The sequence below is a fragment of the Hemiscyllium ocellatum genome, chromosome 20 (assembly GCF_020745735.1).
Source record: "Hemiscyllium ocellatum isolate sHemOce1 chromosome 20, sHemOce1.pat.X.cur, whole genome shotgun sequence".
Taxonomy (NCBI): Eukaryota; Metazoa; Chordata; class Chondrichthyes; order Orectolobiformes; family Hemiscylliidae; genus Hemiscyllium; species Hemiscyllium ocellatum.
Genome location: NC_083420.1, coordinates 12,548,882 through 12,568,758, shown reverse-complemented (window position 1 = coordinate 12,568,758; position 19,877 = coordinate 12,548,882). Strand labels below are relative to the sequence as shown.

General features: G+C 40.2%; 1 protein-coding gene across 1 annotated transcript; it reads left to right on the top strand.

Moving 5' to 3' along the window:
- The first annotated feature begins 917 nt into the window (after window positions 1-917).
- hapstr1a (HUWE1 associated protein modifying stress responses a) lies at window positions 918-18,170 on the top strand. The gene is made up of 4 exons (XM_060840500.1): window positions 918-1,730; window positions 2,263-2,343; window positions 4,898-5,176; window positions 17,119-18,170. The coding sequence occupies exons 1-4, from the start codon at window positions 1,490-1,492 to the stop codon at window positions 17,361-17,363; spliced, it is 846 nt and encodes a 281-aa protein (XP_060696483.1). The 5' UTR covers window positions 918-1,489; the 3' UTR covers window positions 17,364-18,170.
- Window positions 18,171-19,877: the final 1,707 nt, after the last annotated feature.

The window sequence follows — 19,877 nt, the reverse complement described above, 5'->3', positions numbered from 1 at the left end:
ATCATTGAACCCTGTCATCTGCAGTCACTCACTCATGAGTATGATTGTCTAACTAGGACATTCCAATGGTTCTGTGGGTCCTTGTCTGGCTGATGAGCCCAAATCTAGAGCAACACTTCCAAGCACACATTTGGGAAGTGTTTCCAGAAGCTGGAAGTGGTCCTTGGCCTTTAGACCATTGGCATTCCTTTCTCAAGTTCCTTTTCTATACTTTTTTCTTGCAGACGGGTATTCTGAAAGAATTGTGTTTCTTTGCTGGTTTCAAATTGGTATCTTCTGTATGACAGTCTGCCCCATGTTGACATCTATCAAATCCTCTCTGATTCTCTTTGACTGATTGGGGAAGCAGGCTCCAAGGGCTAAGTAGCTTACTTCTACTCCTAAAACCTATGTTTCTCATTTCATTGGAGTAAAATAGTCATCTCTAAACGAGATCCCTCTAGTGAGTAAATGCAAACCCCAAATTAGCTTCTCAAGACTCCATCCCCTCCCCCTACAAATACAATTAGTTAGGCCTATATCACGTGACACTCCTTCTTCCTCACCGGCCATCATAGCGCATGCGTCGCTGCCTGGCTTCACGCCCTAAGCCCCGCCCTTTAACCCCGACGCTTGCGATGCGTCAGATGAACAACGGGAGCCTCCACCAATCCGGGGTCCGAACCTTGCCACCCTCCATCGGCAAAAGATGGTGGGATCGTCCAATCGGGAAGGCGGGGGTGGTGGGGAGAGGGAGGGGCGAGTACACCGCCGGCGGAGGGGAAGAAGGAGGCGGGGTTTCGTTGGAGAGGCGGCTGCGGCTGAAGGGGGGAGGGGGAAAGGGACGAATCGCGCATGGGCGTTGGGTCTCCCTTGGTGGGGGTGGGGCTGCCCGCGCGGCCTCCACTGGCGGTGGTTGAAGGGGGACAGACAGAGGAGGGCGGGCGGTGGAGCAGGAGGGCAGGGCTGTGCGCGCACATTCTCTCTCTCTCTCTCTCCCCCCTTCTGTGTGTGCACACGGGCGGTGCGTTCATCTTCCCCACACCAACCCCAGCGTCCCTCCTCTAAACGCAGCCACCTCCCCGCCCTACCTCCCTCCCTTCAGTTTAATAACGTCAGCGAAAAGTACAAGCGGGGCGATTGTTGACGGCGCGGACAAGGTTTTTTAATGTGGCTCCGTGTGTCCATGTGAGGAGGAGGAGGAGGAGGAGGTGGTGGGGAGGGGGGAGGAATTTGTTATTTTTTTTGGGGAAAGAAAAGCCAAAAAAAATCAAGGGATTAAAAGAAAGAAAATCAAACCCACCTTCTCCCCTCCCCCCCCATTCCCAAACCCCTCTCTCCTCCCCCTTTTTAAAACCCCCAAGAAGTGAGGGAGGGAAGGTGGAAGAGGAGGAAAAAAAAGAGGATATCCAATGATATAACAACAAGACAGGCTCAGCGCAACAACCATCTCTCTGTCTGTCTGTCTCTTCCTCCACCCCCCCCCTCCACCCCTCCAATAAATATTTATATGAAAAAGATAGTGGATGATCGATTTATCATGGAGGATAAGAAAGATGAGCACGAGTCAGAGATACAGGAACATTGCCCCGAACACTGGTTTTCCAAATGGGAGAGGCAGTGCCTGGCGGAGAGCGAGCAAGAGGAGCAGACCCAGGAGGAGAGGGCGTCGCTAGAGGAAGAGCAGACCCAGCAAAAACTTTGGCATTTATTTCAAAATTCGGCCACCGCCGTCGCCCAGTTATACAAAGGTACCGACCGGCGAGGTGTCCGCCCTTCTGCTTTCTCTTGTTTCGGCCGGCTTGTATTTAATTTTTTAACCTCTCTCTCTCTTTTTATTATCTCCTCAGAAGGGTGAGGGGAGGGGGGAGGGTGGCAGGGAGTAAACTTTCTTTCTTTCTACACCGGCGGACGCGGCAAGGGGTTTTCTGAGAAATAATTGGGGAATCCTATTTTTTAAAAAAAAATATATATATAACGCGTCGGGTTGAGGGTTTGAGAGAGAGTTGGGAAGCCTTATTTTTGAAAAAAACAGTCGCAACCAAAATGGCGAAATCAAACATGGCCGTCTCTCTCTCCCCCCTTTATCTATTCAAGAGGGTTGTCCATTTGTCGCCTTTTTGATTATTGTGTGCATCTTAAGTACTGACTTTGCATGGATTGATCATCTAATTTTTGTACCCCCCCACTCCCTCTTTTCCCCCTTTCCCCAACACTTTCCCTCCTCCCTTCCCCTCCCTGTGGTGTGTGTATGTGTGTGTGTATGTGTGCTTTTTTTTGTAGATCGAGTCTGTCAACAACAAGGGCTGTCACTCTGGGTCCCCTTTCAAAATGCCGCTTCGGCTGTCACCAATGTGTATAAAGGTAAATTCAAACCCCCCTCCTGTTGGCTGCACTCATCTGTCACTGTGTGGGCTGGGAGGAGGACTGTTTCAACTTTGCACTTGAATGAGGCATGAGCTCTTTATTTTTACCAAAAAGAAAGTGTATGCCTTCCCTCTACTAGAAGTACAGTTTAAAAATAAGGTGCTACATATATAATTGAAGTTCCTAGTAATGACCAGCAGCACACAGCTGCCTCGGTGCATTGTCAGGGTGGAAGGTGAAATGTTGAGGTTCAACTCCTTTAAAGGCTCCGATGCAGAAGTTGAAGTGTAACTTTGTAATAAATCTATCTTACTACACTTTATTCTTTTGAAAGTGTAATTGTCAAAAACTGAATTAATTGTATTCATCAGACTTTTCAAATGGTTTCCTTTTCTGAATTATTCTACTGAATGGGCTAAGCCCAGGAACTCCCTCCCTTCTCATTCCAATGACTCAGACTTCTAGATAGTGCCGTCAAAACAAAACTGCTGCAACATATTTCCATTCTTACACAAAGCATTTGTAACCTATTTTATCCAGTTTTTTTTTTCACATGACACTGATTACTTCCATTTTAATATTTTTCATTAAATTAACATTCTGTTCCACTTGGTATCTAACATGGAGCAGAGTGTATTTCTTTTGTGGGACAGTGAGATGGTTTTAATTTGACAGTTGAATTTCAGTTCAGGCATGTGCCTACACTTAAATTAGTTAGGTGACTTTTTCCCCCTCAAATCCTTTGTGCAAATCAATTACATCGACTCAGTTGTGCAGAATTGTGTATATAATACATACTGAAGCATTGGTTTTAATTTTGTCTTAGGAATATTTAACCTGTATTGATTGCAAAAGAAAGATGGTCTTCATACTTCTCAAATATGCAGTGCCTTTACTGAGTAATTATAGGAGAGGGGTCAAAGTGAAGAAGTAAAAAAATGCAGCATTTCCTAAGATTTGATGTTTTTGGAACAAGTGTGTTTTTCGATTTAAAAAATGTGTTTTAAAAATCCTGTCTCTATTTGTGGCAGGTCATGTCAGGTTTCTGAATGTTCTTAGCTAGATGTAATTTATTTTCTAGCATAATCATTTGCTTCATCCTTAACATAAGCTGCACAGTGGCCTAATCTTAAATGTGACACCTGTCCTTGCGTTGCAATGCTCTCAATCTCAAGAGAATTTTGAAAACACAAATGAAACATGTCACACCTTACCACAGCATATTGGAATAATAAGCATACTGCCAATGATTCAATTGGCATTAGTGATCTTATATTTGAGCACTACTGTACTTTTGTTTTAGTGACAAAATAATGCTTTTTGGTTTTATGGTGAAATATTTCTGATTTTATGAAATAGTGTACAATTTGGACATAGGAGCACCACAATGACATGGAGATGACGTCTACTGGCTAAAACCTGATTGTGAACTGCTATACTTAGAAAATTCTCCAAAAAGATGAATCATTAAATGGTTAAATTTAAGCAATTTGATAAAGTGGCACAAAGATTAACCAACTTCACAAGAGTAGAAAACATTTTATGAAAGGAATGCTTTTGCTAACAGTTTGGATGGTTAAAGATGAAATTACTTTTTTTTAAACTTATTGCAGTTGCACTGATAAAGCTTTATAGCGATGTGGTCTATACTATTTGACTTGAAAACATCTGAGTTCTGTAGACTGCAATTGGTCATTTTAGCCAATGTGGTTTTATTTTTGGACCTCTTGGGAGCATATTTGACCAGTGAAATTTAGTCAGCTGTGCTGGTCATGGTTTTTTTAATCTATAGTTTCTAAGTAGCTTTCCAAATTTGTTAACGAAACAATTGTAGTTTAAACTATGCAGCTCATAGCAGAAATTTACAATGACCTCAAGTGGCAAATCTAACATATTTGGCTTCCATGTTATGAGTTTGTTTTTTTTGTTTCTGACTTTTGAAAATTTATTGCACAATTTCCCATGCAACTACTACAGTAATGAAAACATTTAAGTATATTTTCAGTTTTAGGCAGTTTCCATTAAGTTTGATCCCTGTAAGAGTGCACGCAAAATTTCAAAATCAACTCCACTTGTAAAACTGGCAATCACAAGCATGTTTTACTTTAGTGATCAAAGGAGCTGAGCAAGCGGACTGTTCAAAGCTAGTTGTATCTTAGCCTTGTTGGTTAGAATTCCAGCAAATTAACCCCTCTCAAGTGAGCTGTACATGAAAATAAGTACGTTAACTCTTCAAAAACAAGAATTAATTGAGGACATAGTCCTTACTTTACCTAAGTTTGTGTCCAGCAGCGTGATAACACGTTTAAATTGTCATTTTTATTGGTGCTTTTCATTTCTTGGTTCATTTGGTACACTTGCTCGCAAGTCCTGTTCCACAGCCTTGATTCCAAAAATCGAGGTTGTGTCTCCAGTGCAGAACTGTGCAGCATTTCGATTTGATGAAAAATTTAATTCCAAAACTGTTGCAAATTAAACTGTGATGTCTAGAATTTTTTGATTCTGGAAGTGCCTAGCTATGCTGAGAAATTTGTCACTGTTTTTGTTTCAGAAAGTATTGAAGCTCATCGCCGAAGCTATGACTTAGGAATTCAGCTCGGTTATCAACGGCGTAATAAGGATGTGTTAGCTTGGGTAAAAAAGCGGAGACGAACTATTCGACGAGAAGATTTGATCAGCTTTTTGTGTGGAAAAGCTCCACCACCACGCAACACCAGAGCACCCCCTAGACTGACAGTAGTAACCTCACCCACTAGAACACCCACAACAGAAACTAGTTCATCTGTAGAGACTGACTTGCAGCCTTTTCGTGAAGCCATTGCACTGCATGGTAATTATACTGTTAAGTGATTAAGCGTTTGTGTGGTTGAGGGTGGGAGATGGGTCGGATACGTTTGATATGCACATGAAGAACTTCACCTTGTCAACTTGGTCCGATCTCAACTTTGAGTACAAAATAGTTTAACTGGTCTCAGGATCCAATTCAAATGCATGAAGTTATACAACCAGATAACGAATGTTTAGGACAGCTATGTCAGCAATTCATCTGAATTTGTTAATTTGCTTTCTGCTCCTGTAATTATAGTTGTATGCTCTGATAAAGCCATGAGTTGGAGGAGCTGGTGTTGGACTGGGGTGTACAGAGTTAAAAATCACACAATACTAGGTTGTAGTCCAGCAGGTTTATTTGGAAGCACTAGCTTTTTGAGTGCTGCTCCTTCATCAGGTAGTTCCACCTGATGAAGGAGTAGCGCTTCGAAAGCTAGTGCTTCCAAATAAACCTGTTGGACTATAACCTGGTGTTGTGATTTTTAACTTAATAAAGCCAAATGATTAATGTATATATCCCTATAAATTTTGGTTAAGTTTTTTGGAATCAAGTCTTAGTTCAAGATAGACTTGAACTTGAGAGGTTTCCAGATCCAGAAATACATGCGGCAACTCGTGAATCTGATTTTGTGACTTATTTTTCGTGTAACAAGTATGAAGCCAGAGGCTACAGCTTGAGTGGTACCATTTCCTTTAAACATGACTGATTAGAAGGATCTCATTCTTGCTGTCTGCTGTGGGCACATTAGAGAGATTTGCAGGTTGATAATCAACCTGGTTGGCTCAGTTATGAATGCAACCTTATTGGCCAAAACTTTTTCAACTTCTGCCTCTGAGGAGATGTTATCTGCTGCACCACAAGCCCTCATTGTTCATGATGTATCCAGGCAATAGGAGTCTTTCATCAGGGTGTACGTATTTGCAGATGTTTTTGATGGGTACAAGGAACATAGCCAGTGTCTGCTTTGATACAGTAGAAACCGTATGCTCCCATGCTGCTGCTTCACAAGAGAGGGTCCTGTATGATAACCGCATTGGTAATGGTACTCCTGGAGTTTGGGTTGTAGATCAGTGTTCATTGATAGAGTAAGCATGCAGAAAATATTAGAAACTGACTGAAAAGGTTTCTATGGATATGTGACTAGAAAAAGACTGAAAACAAGTGCAGATCCTTTTACAATTAGAATCAGGTGAATTCATAATGGACAAGAAAGAAATGGCAGACCAGTTAATTAATACTTTGGATCTGCATTCGCTAAGGAGGGCACAAATAGCTTTATACAAATGCTATCAGCAAAAGGTCAAGCTTGAAAGAGGAACTGAAGGAGATACTTATTAGTCATGAAATGGTATTGGGGAAATTGGGATGAAAACTTGCTAAGTCCCAAAGGCTGATGCTCTGTGGCCCAGAGTATTTGAGGAAGTGACCCTACAAATAGTGGACACTTCAATCATTTTCAAGCATGCAATAGACTCCAAAAAGTTCTAATTTTCTGAAAGGTAACCCCTCTTGAGGGAGAGAAAACTGGATTCCAGGCAGTGTAGCCTAACATTATTGGTAGGGAAAATGCTGGAATCAATTATTAAGGATTTAATAACTGAGCATTTAGAAAGTGGTGACAGGATCAGACCAAGTCAGCACTGATTTGGTAAAGGGAAATCATTCTTGACAAATCTGCTTGAAATTTTCGAAGATGTGACCAGTGGAGTGGGCAAGGGTGAATCAGTGGTTGTTGTGTATCTGGACTTTCAAAAGGCCTTTAAGGTCCCATACAAAAGAATAGTAATCAAAATCAAAGCTGATGGCTATGGAGGGAGTGTATTGATGTGGATAGAGAACTGGTTGGCAGGCAGCGATTTGGAATAAACAGACCCTTTGCTGGGTTCAGTGCTGGGACCCCAGCTGTCCACAATATACATTAACGATTTGGACAAAGGAATTGAATGCAACATCTCCAAATTTGCAGCTGCCGCTAAGTTGAGTGGCAGTGTGTGTTATGAGGAGAATGCAAAGATGATTTTTGGATGGCTGATGGCATTGCATTTGCCAAGTATTTACCTATTCAATGTGGATAAATGTGAGGTTATCCACTTTGGTGAAAACAGGAAGGCTGATTATTGTCTGAATGATGGGAGTTTAGGAAAAGGTGAGGTGCACCAAGAGTTGGTTGTCATGATGGAATAGTCGCTGAAAGTTGCTGTTGGTGGTGCAGGCAGTAAGGGAAGCTAATGGCATGCTGGTCTTCAGAGTGAGTGGGTTTGAGTACAGGAGTATGGATGTCTTGCTGCAGTAAAGCAGGGCCTCAGGCCTTACCTTGAGTATTGTGTGCAGTTGTGGTTGCCTTGTCTGAGGAAGGAGACTCTTGCGACTTGAGAGAGTCTGGGGGTGGGGGTGAATCTCATAGGAAAACAAACAATCCTGATGGGGACTGGGCAGGCTAGATGTGGGAAGAATGTTCCCAGTGTTGGACAAATCCAGAAGTAGGGGTGACAGCCCAAGACTGAGGGACTGAAGTGAGGAAGAATTCATTCATTCATTTAGAGATTTTGTGTGGAATTCTCTCCCACAGTAAGCTATTGGACCAGTTTGTTAATATATTCAGTAGGGAGCTGGATGTAGCCCTTGTGGCTAAAGGAATTGAGAGGTATGGAGAGAAAACAGGAGTGGGATACTGAAATTACACATATGGTCATATTGAGTGGTGGTGCAGGCCCGAAGGGCTGAATGGCCTATTCCTGCACTTTGGTACCATGTTTCTATGTTTTATTGGGTGGCAACCTGCATTAGTATTACTAAAACCAACATGCATGTGCTGGGAGTAGAATGTGAGTTGCTTTCTGTGTGGACACTCAAAAGTATTGTTTTTAGTGTACTATAGTCAAATGTGTAGGTGCTTGATCAGTGTCTTGCCATACTATACATTTGCTAGTGATCTATTGACTGTATTCCTGAGAATGATAAATGGAGCTACTTAAGAATTGTTTCTGATCCTCTTTGCAAAGAAAGAGGATAATAGTCTTGCCCAGCTAATGAAGTGTCCAGCTAATGAACTGATGAAAGAAAAAACCTTTGAAGTGCTCTTTGAAAGTGTACGTGTGTTGAGGAAATTCTAAGTGTGAAGGTTTCTGACCTGTTTTGTTTTCTCAAATTCATTGTCACAAATTTAATTAGCTCATTAAGTCATTCAGAAATTGTTGATTTAATTGCCTATCCTAATTGAAAGATTCTAACTAAGGGAGCAAGTTATGAAAAATCAGTTATCCATTTAGTCATCTACGTGTTTGTGCTATGATTTTCTTCCCCCATATTTCTGTGTAAGTTCTACAAGACAGTCAGATCAATCAGATCTGCTTTGAAGGTGTCAGGTTCAAGGTGCCAAATGACCTCCCCTCACTCTTAATTTGTCTGTTTATATTGTACAGATTTGACGTTGCATTCATTGCAAAGACATCTAAGTGTGTTCTCAGTTTAGTTTCTTCTTGTTATACAGATTAAAGTCATGGAAATTACGTTCCTTACTTTGCTTACCAAAACCTTTTACATGGTTAATAACTTCATTGTTATTGCAACTAGTTTTTAATATGCATATTTGTCACAATGTTCAATATGTTTTGGTTTTTCAACTTTTTTGGCATGGATCTTTCTACCTCCTTTTTGTTGTCTTATTTTGTGGCTGCACTTAGACTTATTCAATTGATCTCAGTATCCCAGGTGACTAAAATTTGATTTGAGGGGGAAATAGAGCGTGAGAGTAAGTTCGTGGGGAACATACAAACTGTTTTCTTTTCACAAAACTACAGAGAATTTCACAATGAGTGAAGGCAATATAGGTCCCAATGTTTGTTATAATGGGGAGCAGAGTTGGCAAAATGTGTTTTTGGTTTTGTCATCTTAAACAAGGATAACATTCCAAAAATATTGGGAAATATAAGGTATAGTGAGGGAGGCACTGAAGGAAGTGGGGTTGGGGTAATTGTGATGAAAAGCTGATAAGGTTGATTTTACATCCCAGAGTAGTTGAGGAAGTGGCCCCAGAAACAGTTGATGCCTGAGTTGTCATTTCTAAGCTTTTGTTGACTCTGGAACAATTCCTGTGTATTGGAAGCTAGCTAGTATGGCACCTGTATTTCTTTAAAAAAACAGAAAAATGGAAATTCTAGACTGGTTAGTCTGACATGGATTGCAGGGAAAATGTTAGTAAATCTTTTGTAATGGACTCTATTAGAGCACTTGGAAAACAGTGACTGGATTGGTCAGAGACAGCACAGATTTATGAAAGGGAAATCATGCTGGCCAAATCTATTGGAAATTTTTGATGTAACAAATACAGTTTATAGGGGGGAGCTGGTGGATGTGGTTTACTTGAACTTTCAGAAGGCTTTTGATGTGATCCCACAAGGGATTAGCATATAAAATTAAAGCACATGGGATTGGGATTGTGCACTGACATGGAGACAGTATTGGTTGGCAGACAGGAAACCAAGAGTAGGAATAAGTGCGTCACTTTCCAAGTGGTTCAGCAGGGATCACTGCTTGGACTTAAGTGTTGACAATAAATGTTTGTGATTTTAGATGAGGGAACTAAAGATAATATCTCCAGTTTTGCAGACATGACAAAACCGGCCAAGTGAGTGAAATGTGAGGAGGATCAAGATACTTCAGGGTGGTTTGGACAAGTTGAGGTAGTGAGGGAATGCATGGCAGAGAACATTTTATGTGGATAACTGAGGCTTTCTGCTTTGGTCATAAAAGCAGGAAGGTTATCTGAATGGTGATGGCTTTGGAAAAGGGAGATTCAACCAGAGCTGGATCTCCTTTTACAGAACAACTTTGGATATCCAATCATCAGTAATCCGAATTTCGGATTATTCAAACAAGCTCTCAAGGTCCCATAAAAGCGCTATTCATTAGCCGAACAACCTGTTTTCCAAACTGTTATCTGAGCAAAATACTCCGCGCATGTCTCATTTGGATAATTGAGATTATTCTATATACCAGTCACTGAAAGTAAGTGTGCAGATGAAAAAAATGAATTGTATGATGGCCTTCATGCCAAGAGGATTAAAGCATGGAAGAATGGTTGTTATGCTCTAAAGGTGCAGGGTCTTGATGACACCAAACCTAGAATGTGGTGTACAGTTTTGGTCTCCCTAATCTAAGGAAGGATGTTCTTGCTATGAAGGGAATGCATCAAAAGTGTATCAGGCTGGTTCCCTGGATGGCAGTTCCTGACATTTGAAGAGGTACTGGTTTGGTTGGCATTGTATTCATAAGGCAGTATCTCATTGTAACTTTCAAAATTCTCACAGGATCAGATGGTAAAGACAGGATGTCGCTGGGGAGTACAGAACCAGGGGTCGCATTAGGCTGTAGGTCATTAAAGGCTGAAATGAGGATACATTTCTTTGCTCAGAAAGTGGTGAGCCTGTGAAAGCCTTTGTTGCAAAAAGTAGAGGGGGCTAAGACATAGAATCTTGTAAATGAGCTCGACAAAGGGGCTAAAAGGAGACAGCCAGAACAGAGTATGGAATTGGATGATCAGCTGTGATCATTGAATGGCGGAGCGGGCTCAAAAGGGTGAATAGCTTCCTTCTACTGTTTTTTAACTTTGTATGGCATTATGATCAATACAAATTTAGCTCATATTCAAAAGTTCTTTTGTCATGTTTGCTAAGATCTTACTAAATTTTGTACATTTTCTGAAAAACATACTTTGTGATTGTTATCTATAAGATTACTAAGATCATCTATTTTCATTTGTGAAACTACCCTAGCCCCCCTCATCTGGTGCAGAATTGTTCTTCGTGGCTTAATTACTTCCAAATTTGATTATTCTGATGCGTTGCTGACCACCACCCCCATGTTCTGACTTCATCTCCAGCATCCACAGTTCTCGTTTTCTGTTTGCCTGACTGGCTGTACTTTTCCAGCACTACACTTTTCCACTCTGATCTCTACCATCTGCCGTTCTCACTTTCTCTTATGTTTTGACTTCAGTTTGCTTGAATTTGTTGAAAACTCTGCCCATGTCATGATTTGCATCAAGTCCTGGACACCAACCCCTGTTTGTTTGTTGAACGGAATTGGCTCTTGAGTGTGCAATGCTTGATGTAAAAATCGTCACCCATATTGTGAAATCTCGCTCTGATCTTGTCTGTTCCGATCTTTGTTTCCAGCTTTCTGAGAAATCAAACATGGTCCAATTCTGATTATTTGAGCATTTCTGATTATAGTTGCACAAATACTGGTGACAGAGCCTTCTATTCCCTAAAATTCTCAGCCTTTCTATCTGCCCTCCTTAAAGTCTGACCTTCTGACCAAGCCTTTGAGCTGTTGGCTATCTGCCTTATTATTGCTCATGTTGCTTGGTGTCAAATTTTGCTTCACAACATTTCTGAGCAGCACCATACGATGTTTTGCAAAGTTACTTACTGTAAGTTTTTGGTCCTTCTCAGGTTGCATACTTAGAATGTGAATCATTTTGGTCTTTTAAAGTTTTTTATTTGTTTGCATATCGGAAGAAATTACTTTTGAAAATATCAGCAGCAGTCTGAGGATTCAAACCTACTCGTATAAAACGTGTTTCACAGGATGAGGGAATTGATGTACCAAGGTTTCTTAATCCCTGTCTCTGTAATCTTCTCAATCCTCTGAGATCCATGCTGCTTCAATTCTGACCTCTTCCACCTCCTGGATTAATCATTCCACCAAGGCTACCCATGTCTTTGGATGTTGAGGCCCTGAACCTGTCTGCCTTGCTACTTCTCTAAGATTTTTCTTTAAAACCTAGCTCATTTACCAAGATTTTGAAATTATAAATGGTTGTCAAATTGTTTGAAATGATAATAAGCTCTTTTGTTACGTTAAAGGCATTACATAAATTCAGGTTGTTGTAATAAATTACTGTTATTTAAGACTGAACTGAGGAGGAGAAATGGAAGAGATTGCAAGTGGGTGGGGGTGAGATCAAAATTAGTTATGGTGAAATAGGTGCAGAACGTGAGCTTTCCCTCTTGATATTTCATGTAGATTCTAAGAAACTGTCAGCAAATGTAATGGTAGCTGCTTTTGGAAATGTTTATTTCCTGCCTATATATTTTTTTCTCTCTTTCTTACCCTTATGAATCATGGTTCACCTGTGCTAATTCTAATCTCAGGAGAGATGAGTACATGTGAACTGCAGCGCTGAGCTTAGTCGGAAGGCAGCGATGGAGGAAATGGGTAGACTGATGCATGATGGTTGTCAATTGCTAGGTGTCTTTGTCTGAGGAGAAATTGTGACTTTTTTAATGTTTGGGTGCTGGGAGATGCACGCTTAATGGAATAAAATGCTCAGTTTTCAGCTTTTGAGCAAATGACTCGATCCATTGTCAAGACAAAAGATTTAAAATTATAGGCCGATTAGTCTAACCTCGGTTGTAGGTAAAATTCTAGAATCCATCATTAAAGATGAGATTTCTAAATTCTTAAAGTGCAGGGTCAAGTTAGAACAAGTCAGCATGGATTTATTAAGGGAAGGTTGTGCCTGAGAAACCTGCTAGAATTCTTTTGAAGTAACAATAGGTTAGACCAGGGAAACTCGGTGGATGTTATCTATCTAGACTTCCAAAAGGCCTTTGATAAGGAGCCTCACTGGAGGCTGCTGAGTAAGGTGAGGGCCAATGGTGTTCAAGGTGAGGTACTGACGTGGATTGGGGATTGGCTGTCTGACACAAGGCAGAGAATTGGGATAAAAGGTTCTTTTTCAGAATGGCAGCTGGTGACAAGTGGGACTCCAGTGATTTGGATGAAGAGACTGGGGCATTCTGGTGAAGTTCGCCAATGATACGAAGTTAGGTGGACAAGCAGGTAATTCTGAGGAGGTGGGAAGGCTGCAGAAAGATTTAGACAGTTTAGGAGAATGGTCCAAGAAATGGCTGACGAAATTCAATGTGGACAAATGTGAGGTCCGCTCAATTTAGAATGGACATGAGGAGACATTTCTTCAGCAAGTGTGTGGTGAGCCTGTGGAATTCATTGCCTCAGCGCAGTGGAGGCCGGGATTTTAAATGTCTTCAAGGCAGAGATTGATTAATTCTTAATCTGGCAAGGAATTAAGGGTTTCGGGGAGAGTGTGGATAAGTGGCGTTGAAATGTCCATCGCCATGATAGAATGGCAGAGTGGACTCAATGGGCCAAATAGCCTGCCTTCCATTCCTATTTCTTATGGTTTCACAGTCTTATCAGTTTTGAAGCTGTACGCAACAGCTTTGTGAAGGTTTGTTTGAGACCTATTTCCCAGAAACCTTTAAACTGAAATCCATAACTTGGGTAGCAAAGAAAACGTCAATGTGGCATTGCTTTTGTGTTGCAGAAAGTGTTCTGTGTCGTGCATATCTTTGCAATGTGGGTCAGCATAAATTATGTTGTCACAATTGATTCATGTGTACCCCTTTTAAATGGATTCTTAGCCTCTGTTAATTCAGGTGGAAAATGTTTCATTTGATCTTTGTCAATTTAATTTTCATTTATGAAATGAAACACATGAAGCAACGAAGTGTGGTTGGTCTGATTTTTAATTAGAGAAATGTCAGATACTGTACTATTGCTGTTGATGTGCATGTGAGTTATTAATGAGTTTTGAAATTGCAACAGGTGCTGCATTTTTATGCAGTATACATTGGTCTGTTAATTCTTATCACTTAGCATGTACAGAGAATTATTTTTAAACCTCCAATTCTGAAGTTACAATAGTCTGTGGTGTTCTAGTGTGAACACCACTGGACATAGTTTCTGCTATGTTTTAGATGCATCAAAAAAATTGTACAGTCTTGCCAATTGGTTTCTATTATGTAAGAATTATGCTGTTGTGCTGTTAACGTATATGGGACGAGATTTTAAATCTTGGGTTAATTATTATCTGTGGGTGAATTCATCCATGTTCACCCAATTCCTTATAGGTTAACTCTTGCCCCCAGCACACCCCATGATTTCAGCACTGACTGAGCTAGTTCTGACCCTCTATACCTCGTTTTTGCACATTCTCTGAATTGAAGAGTGATGAAATCTTGACCTCGGTATCATTAGGTAGTGTAGTAATTGGTGGCACATCGTTCTATATTTAGTGATGTAAATACCAATTCAGTCCAACTAACTCTTCAAGCCAGAATTTTATGAACTTGAGTTCTGAAAATTGGTTTTATTTTCTTGTTGAATTAGCCCAGGTTATTTAATTAGTGGTAAATCTAAGCTTATCAACTACCTGCAATGTGTATCCTTTGAGATCATAGCTGTTTATTAACTCAAGTTTGTTTGGCGCCAATTTAGTTAGTGTTTAAGCATATCTGAAAAATTTGTGCTCATGTAATTCTGGATTTCTGAGCTTCCCTTTTTAGCCATTTTACCATTGGAGGTTATGCTGTCAGCTGGTTAGGCACCAAAATCTGAGTTCTCTGCCTAAGCATCTCCACATCTCTCTCGCGCGTGCACGCTCTCCCCCTCTCTCGTGTGTGCTCCCCTTTCCCACCTCCATTGAGAAAACCATGGTTAAATGATGCCAAGAAACCATTAACTTACATTATTAAAGAATGTCTGTCTGTAATTTTAGGTGAGACTTTAGGAACTGAAACTCCCTGTATTAGTATTCCAAATGAAATGGTTATTGTTTTGAATTGTTGACTTCCATTTAGTTGTCTTGTGGTGGACCAGTTTTTGGGGAACATTACACCGGGTTTTGTGTGGCCATCGTGTTTGCCCATGTAGACATTCTTTGTATAAACTTTAAACTTCAGTGGTTTCTTTTATCAGAAAGAATGACAGCCTGTTAAGATATAAGTTGAAAATTTCCAAGACTGCTTTAGGCAAATCTTGCTAATGTCTTCATCTGGGAGAAATGGCGCAGTTTGTAAGTAGTGACTTTTTAATTATGTTGACTGTGCAAATTCAGTATACTAGAATATATATTCCACTCCAAGGTTTGTGTGCATTTTTACTTTGACCTGGCAAGCTGGCTAATTGATCAAATATTATTGGGGAAATATGTTCAGTTTAATGGCCACATAATTCTAAATGATGGCCTTTTGTGAGATATTAAGTTTGCATATGACACCAAATTTGGTGCTGTACTGGGCAGCAAAGGAGATTACCTCTGAGTACAATGGGATCTTGTTCAGATGGGCAAATGGGCTGAGGATGGTAGATGGAATTAGGTGCTGTATTTTGGGAAGGCAAATTAGGGCAAGACTTGTATGCTTGAGGTTAGGGGAGCGTTGCTGAACAGAGACCTTGTTGCATATTCATACTTTAAACTGAGTTGTAGATATATGTGGGAAGTGAAAAAAGCATCTGGTATGTTTGCCTTTATTGGTCAGTGCACTGAGCAATTGGGAGGCCACCTTGCGGCTGTACAGGACATTCATTAGGCCACTCCTAGAATACTGCATTCAGTTCTGGTCTCCCTGCTATAGGAAAGATGTTCCGAAACCTGAAGGGGTTCGGAAAAGATTTACAAGGATATTGCCAGGGTTTGAACTATTGAGAGAAGCTGAATAGGCTGGACTGTTTTCTCTGGAGTGTTGGTAGCTGAAGACTGACCTTGAGAGGTTTATAAAATCATGAGGGGTATGGATCAGGTGAATATTGAAGGTCTTTTTTTCCCCCAGGTAGAAGGAGCTTAAAACTAGAGGGCATAGGTTTATCGTGAGAGAGGAATTGTTTAAAAAGCACCTAAGGGGCACTTTTTCCACACTTTTGTGTATGGAATGAGCTGCCAGAGGAAGTGGTGAAGGTATTTGACAGCATTTAGAAGGGTATATGAGCAGCAAGGGTTTTGAGGTATATGGCAAATGCTGGCAAACAGGGCTAGATTAATTTGGGATATCTGGTTGGCATATAGTTTGACCAAAGGGTCTGTTTTGGTGCTGTATGTCTGACTCGATGAAATATATGATATTTGTTTGAGTTCTGATATTTTGCCAGCATCACTGTGTCTTTACAATCACAAGATTGTTTACAAAATGTCCACACTCTGCAGTTTCTATTACAAGTATTTACAAAATGGTATTGAATGCAAGGTTATGACACTTGAAATGCATGTCAGTGTGGGATTTTACTTTTTTTTACACTTCCCCCTCCATCCCTTTTCACTCCTCAACCCCAGTATTGAATCCTGGTTGACAGCCAGTGCAGTACTGCTTCCATCAGATAAGTTTGTTGGAGGTGGCTATGTATGTATTAATCACTGTAATTCCTTCTGTAATCCACTGTAATGGCAAAGGTACTTTATTGGCTACAGGTAACTTGAAGATGTATTGACATTGTGAAAGGTATTGTATGACTGAAGTAAATCCTTTTCTTTCACCCATCTCCTTTGTTTCATCTCTGCCATCCTTCTCTCCCCACCCCTTCCTTGAACTCTTCTGCCCCTCTTTTCTCTTCCTCTCTCTCTTTCCTCTCTCTCTCTTTCCTCTCTCTCTCTTTCCTCTCTCTCTCTTCTCTCTCTCACCCCCCCAAAAAAAAATTGGACTTCTGTTTCTCACCCCTTTTTCATCACCTCACTTGTGTTTTCTTCTCTTCAGTTGGCCTGTTCTGAGTGTCTTTCACACTGTTCTCCTTCTCACCTGCCTGTCACTCACTTTCCTGTCCCAGTTACAGCTCTTTGCTAATTACTTGCAAGGTATAGTTAGTGTGTTGGTCACTGTAAGCTGATTTAAATTTGTCACTTTTTGCTCTATTGACAAGCTTATGAACAACATGTGCTGTTGTGCGCACTCAGTTATCTGAGCCCATTTATTTATTGGCCTGAATGATTAAATTTGAGCTGGTGTCCTTGTGAAATGCTGTCAAAATCTGGTGCTAGCTTAGTGGGTTGGCAAAATAACTAACTATTTTGTGGTCAGTGCACTGTGCCTGAGTGTTGCACGTTAAGCTGATGATTTTAATGCTTTTTGTTTTTGCCCCCATAGGTCTTAGTGGAGCAATGGCTAGTATAAGTGTGCGCTCAAGTACTCCAGGGTCTCCCACTCATGTGAGTGGTAGCTCCAACACTTCCCGCAGGAGAAATGGACTCCATGATGTGGATTTGAACACTTTCATATCAGAAGAAATGGCACTCCATTTGGACAATGGTGGCACAAGGAAGCGTACCTCAGCCCAGTGTACTGATGTCATCACAGACTCCCCAACGCACAAGCGCAATCGAATGCTTTGAACTTTTATGATTGCTGTGCTACTTGAAAGCCACTTGATACTCGACACTTTCTTGAATGGAAATGGAGGGCCATCATAACTTGTTTGATTTGTGAAAGTACAAGTGAATTCAATAATGATTGCCGTAAAGGAAGTTCTAACTAATGCAGTAGATGCCTCTTGTAATTATGGCTTTTCCAATACTGGTCTTGTGACAGAGGACATCCAATCATTTGTGTGCTAGTTAGCAAGATCATCATAGGTGAACACATTAGATTCCAAGCTAAAGTGACCTTAACTTGTTTCCTTTTAAAGGGGAGGGTAACATTGGATGTTAATTTGGTTAAACCTGTTAATTGCCCGTTTTATTTCCTTGTGTTGACTGTCTGCTTCAACAGTATTGCCAGTATATCACTGATAGTCTGTTAAAATGGCATCTTCCGTCAAATCTGCAGACTTCCATTTTACAGCACTGTACTAAGACACTACTGGTTTTTGTATAGTGCAAGCGTATAAGTTGTATCAATATTGGACTATTTTTAGTTAAACTCAAGCAGCTGCTAATTCTGTGGATTGTGGAAATGGTGCTATGATGGTCATGCAATTAATACTAAATATCAAATCAACATAAAAGATCTTTATTGGATTCACTTCTTGTGTTTTAAGTGTTGCAAAAATTACAACAATAATATTGACTTTCCCATAAAAATTCTAAAAACTTATGTTTAAATATATAAATATATATAAATATATGTAATGTATATACTAAGCATTTGGATGCTGGTATAGTACTCGTGCTACATAATGTAAATAAAATGTGCACACCAAACCCTGGAGTGGATATCCAAAATCAGAACTGCATCATGCTCGGTTTAAGCATTTCCTTCACATAGTGGAGCTGGTCCAGTTAGATAATTCATGGGGCAGAGTCTTTGACAGTGAGTTTCAAAAAAACGTAGTCAATTACTTGCGACCGTTCACTTTTCAAAATGGTCTGCAGTAGTCTGTTAATGGAGGTGATTTATTTTCATTTGCTGATGTTTGTGTAAACATACTCTCACAAACCTGATTTTCAAGCCCGTTTGTTGCAAATGCTACATTTCTATCACATCTGCTTGCATTTTTATGAAGTGATGCTTGAGAAAGAATACCTAGCCTTATAAAGTCTGTTTATGGAGAAATTTTAACTGATGAATTTACACTGTGGTAAACAGGATTAGCAAAAAAACCCCTGTCACTTACTGCAAACATAGTGGCACAACCTTTCAATGAATTTGCTTTTTGTTATAAAAAAAATCAAAACTCAAGGTCACTACATGTAATCACTGGCTTGAATAGAACTTAAACGAGCTGATGTGTACACACTAACTTGAGCTATTTTGCCCATTTGCACATGCAGATACATCTCTTGGCAAATGTTAAGTTGTCTTGTTTTCTCACTGGGAAGCCTATGCAAAGTGCAATTTTAATTGTTTTATGTAATACTAATTTGGAGGGTTGGCTGTTACCCTCACCACTGACAGTATGTGACCCAGACAGCCTTAAAAGGTTGTCTTTTTTTTCAGTCAGGCAGTCGGGTATGCTGTAAGACAGCACTTTTTTTCCCCCCTTGTACAATAACAGTATAATTTTTAGAGTGGTTACCTTCCCTCTTCAATTTTCTCCTCTTTGTGATTTACCAACCTCAAGCCATCTATAGGTCATATCAATAACATTAAAATATGGCTTCAGCATAACTGAAGAAGCTTTATTTTAAATAAGTGATCTTTGAAACTGTATAAAAGACATCTGATACCGGAATTCTTACAACGGGTTGTCTGGTGAGAACTCTGGGCCCATCTGTAAACACTGGCAACCGATATGAATTTTTTAGTTTATTTTCTCAGATGCTTAGGCTCATTTTGAAATTGGGAGTGCTGGATGCTGTCACTTAATCAGTTTAACTGGTTTTAGACTATGTGGAGCTAAAAGATGTATTAACTTATATTGGGGGGGGGGGGAAGGGAGGGGAATGTAAAATAATGTTGCTTATGCTACACCTTCAGAGAAAAAAATCCTTTGAATGAACTTGTTTTCTGTGAGGATGGGAAGGATAAGCATCAAAGGTTGACAGGAGAGGGGAGAAAAACTTGTGTGCGTTCTAAAAGTCAAGATATGGCTTTCAGTAAATTTTGCACTAACAGATTTTCAGTTTACAATGATCGATGACATTTGCATGTCTGCTTTTATCACATTATTACCACAAACTCCTATGGCTCTTTTTGCAGGAATTTTATTTTGTCACTTTTCTAGCTTAATGTAAATTTCTAGTATAATGTAAATTGCAGTAGGGGTAGACCACCACCACTGAGGCAATTGATATAATTCCATACAATGTTTTGATAAATTTTGAATTTTAATAGTGTGCTGAAAAGGTATTACCTAATGGTGTAAAGCTACATGGATGGCTTTCTAAGTTGCACGCTGTTTGTTTCACTTGCTAAGTCATTTTGATTTGGTGGAAACCACTGTAATCTGTCATCACCATTTAAGGATA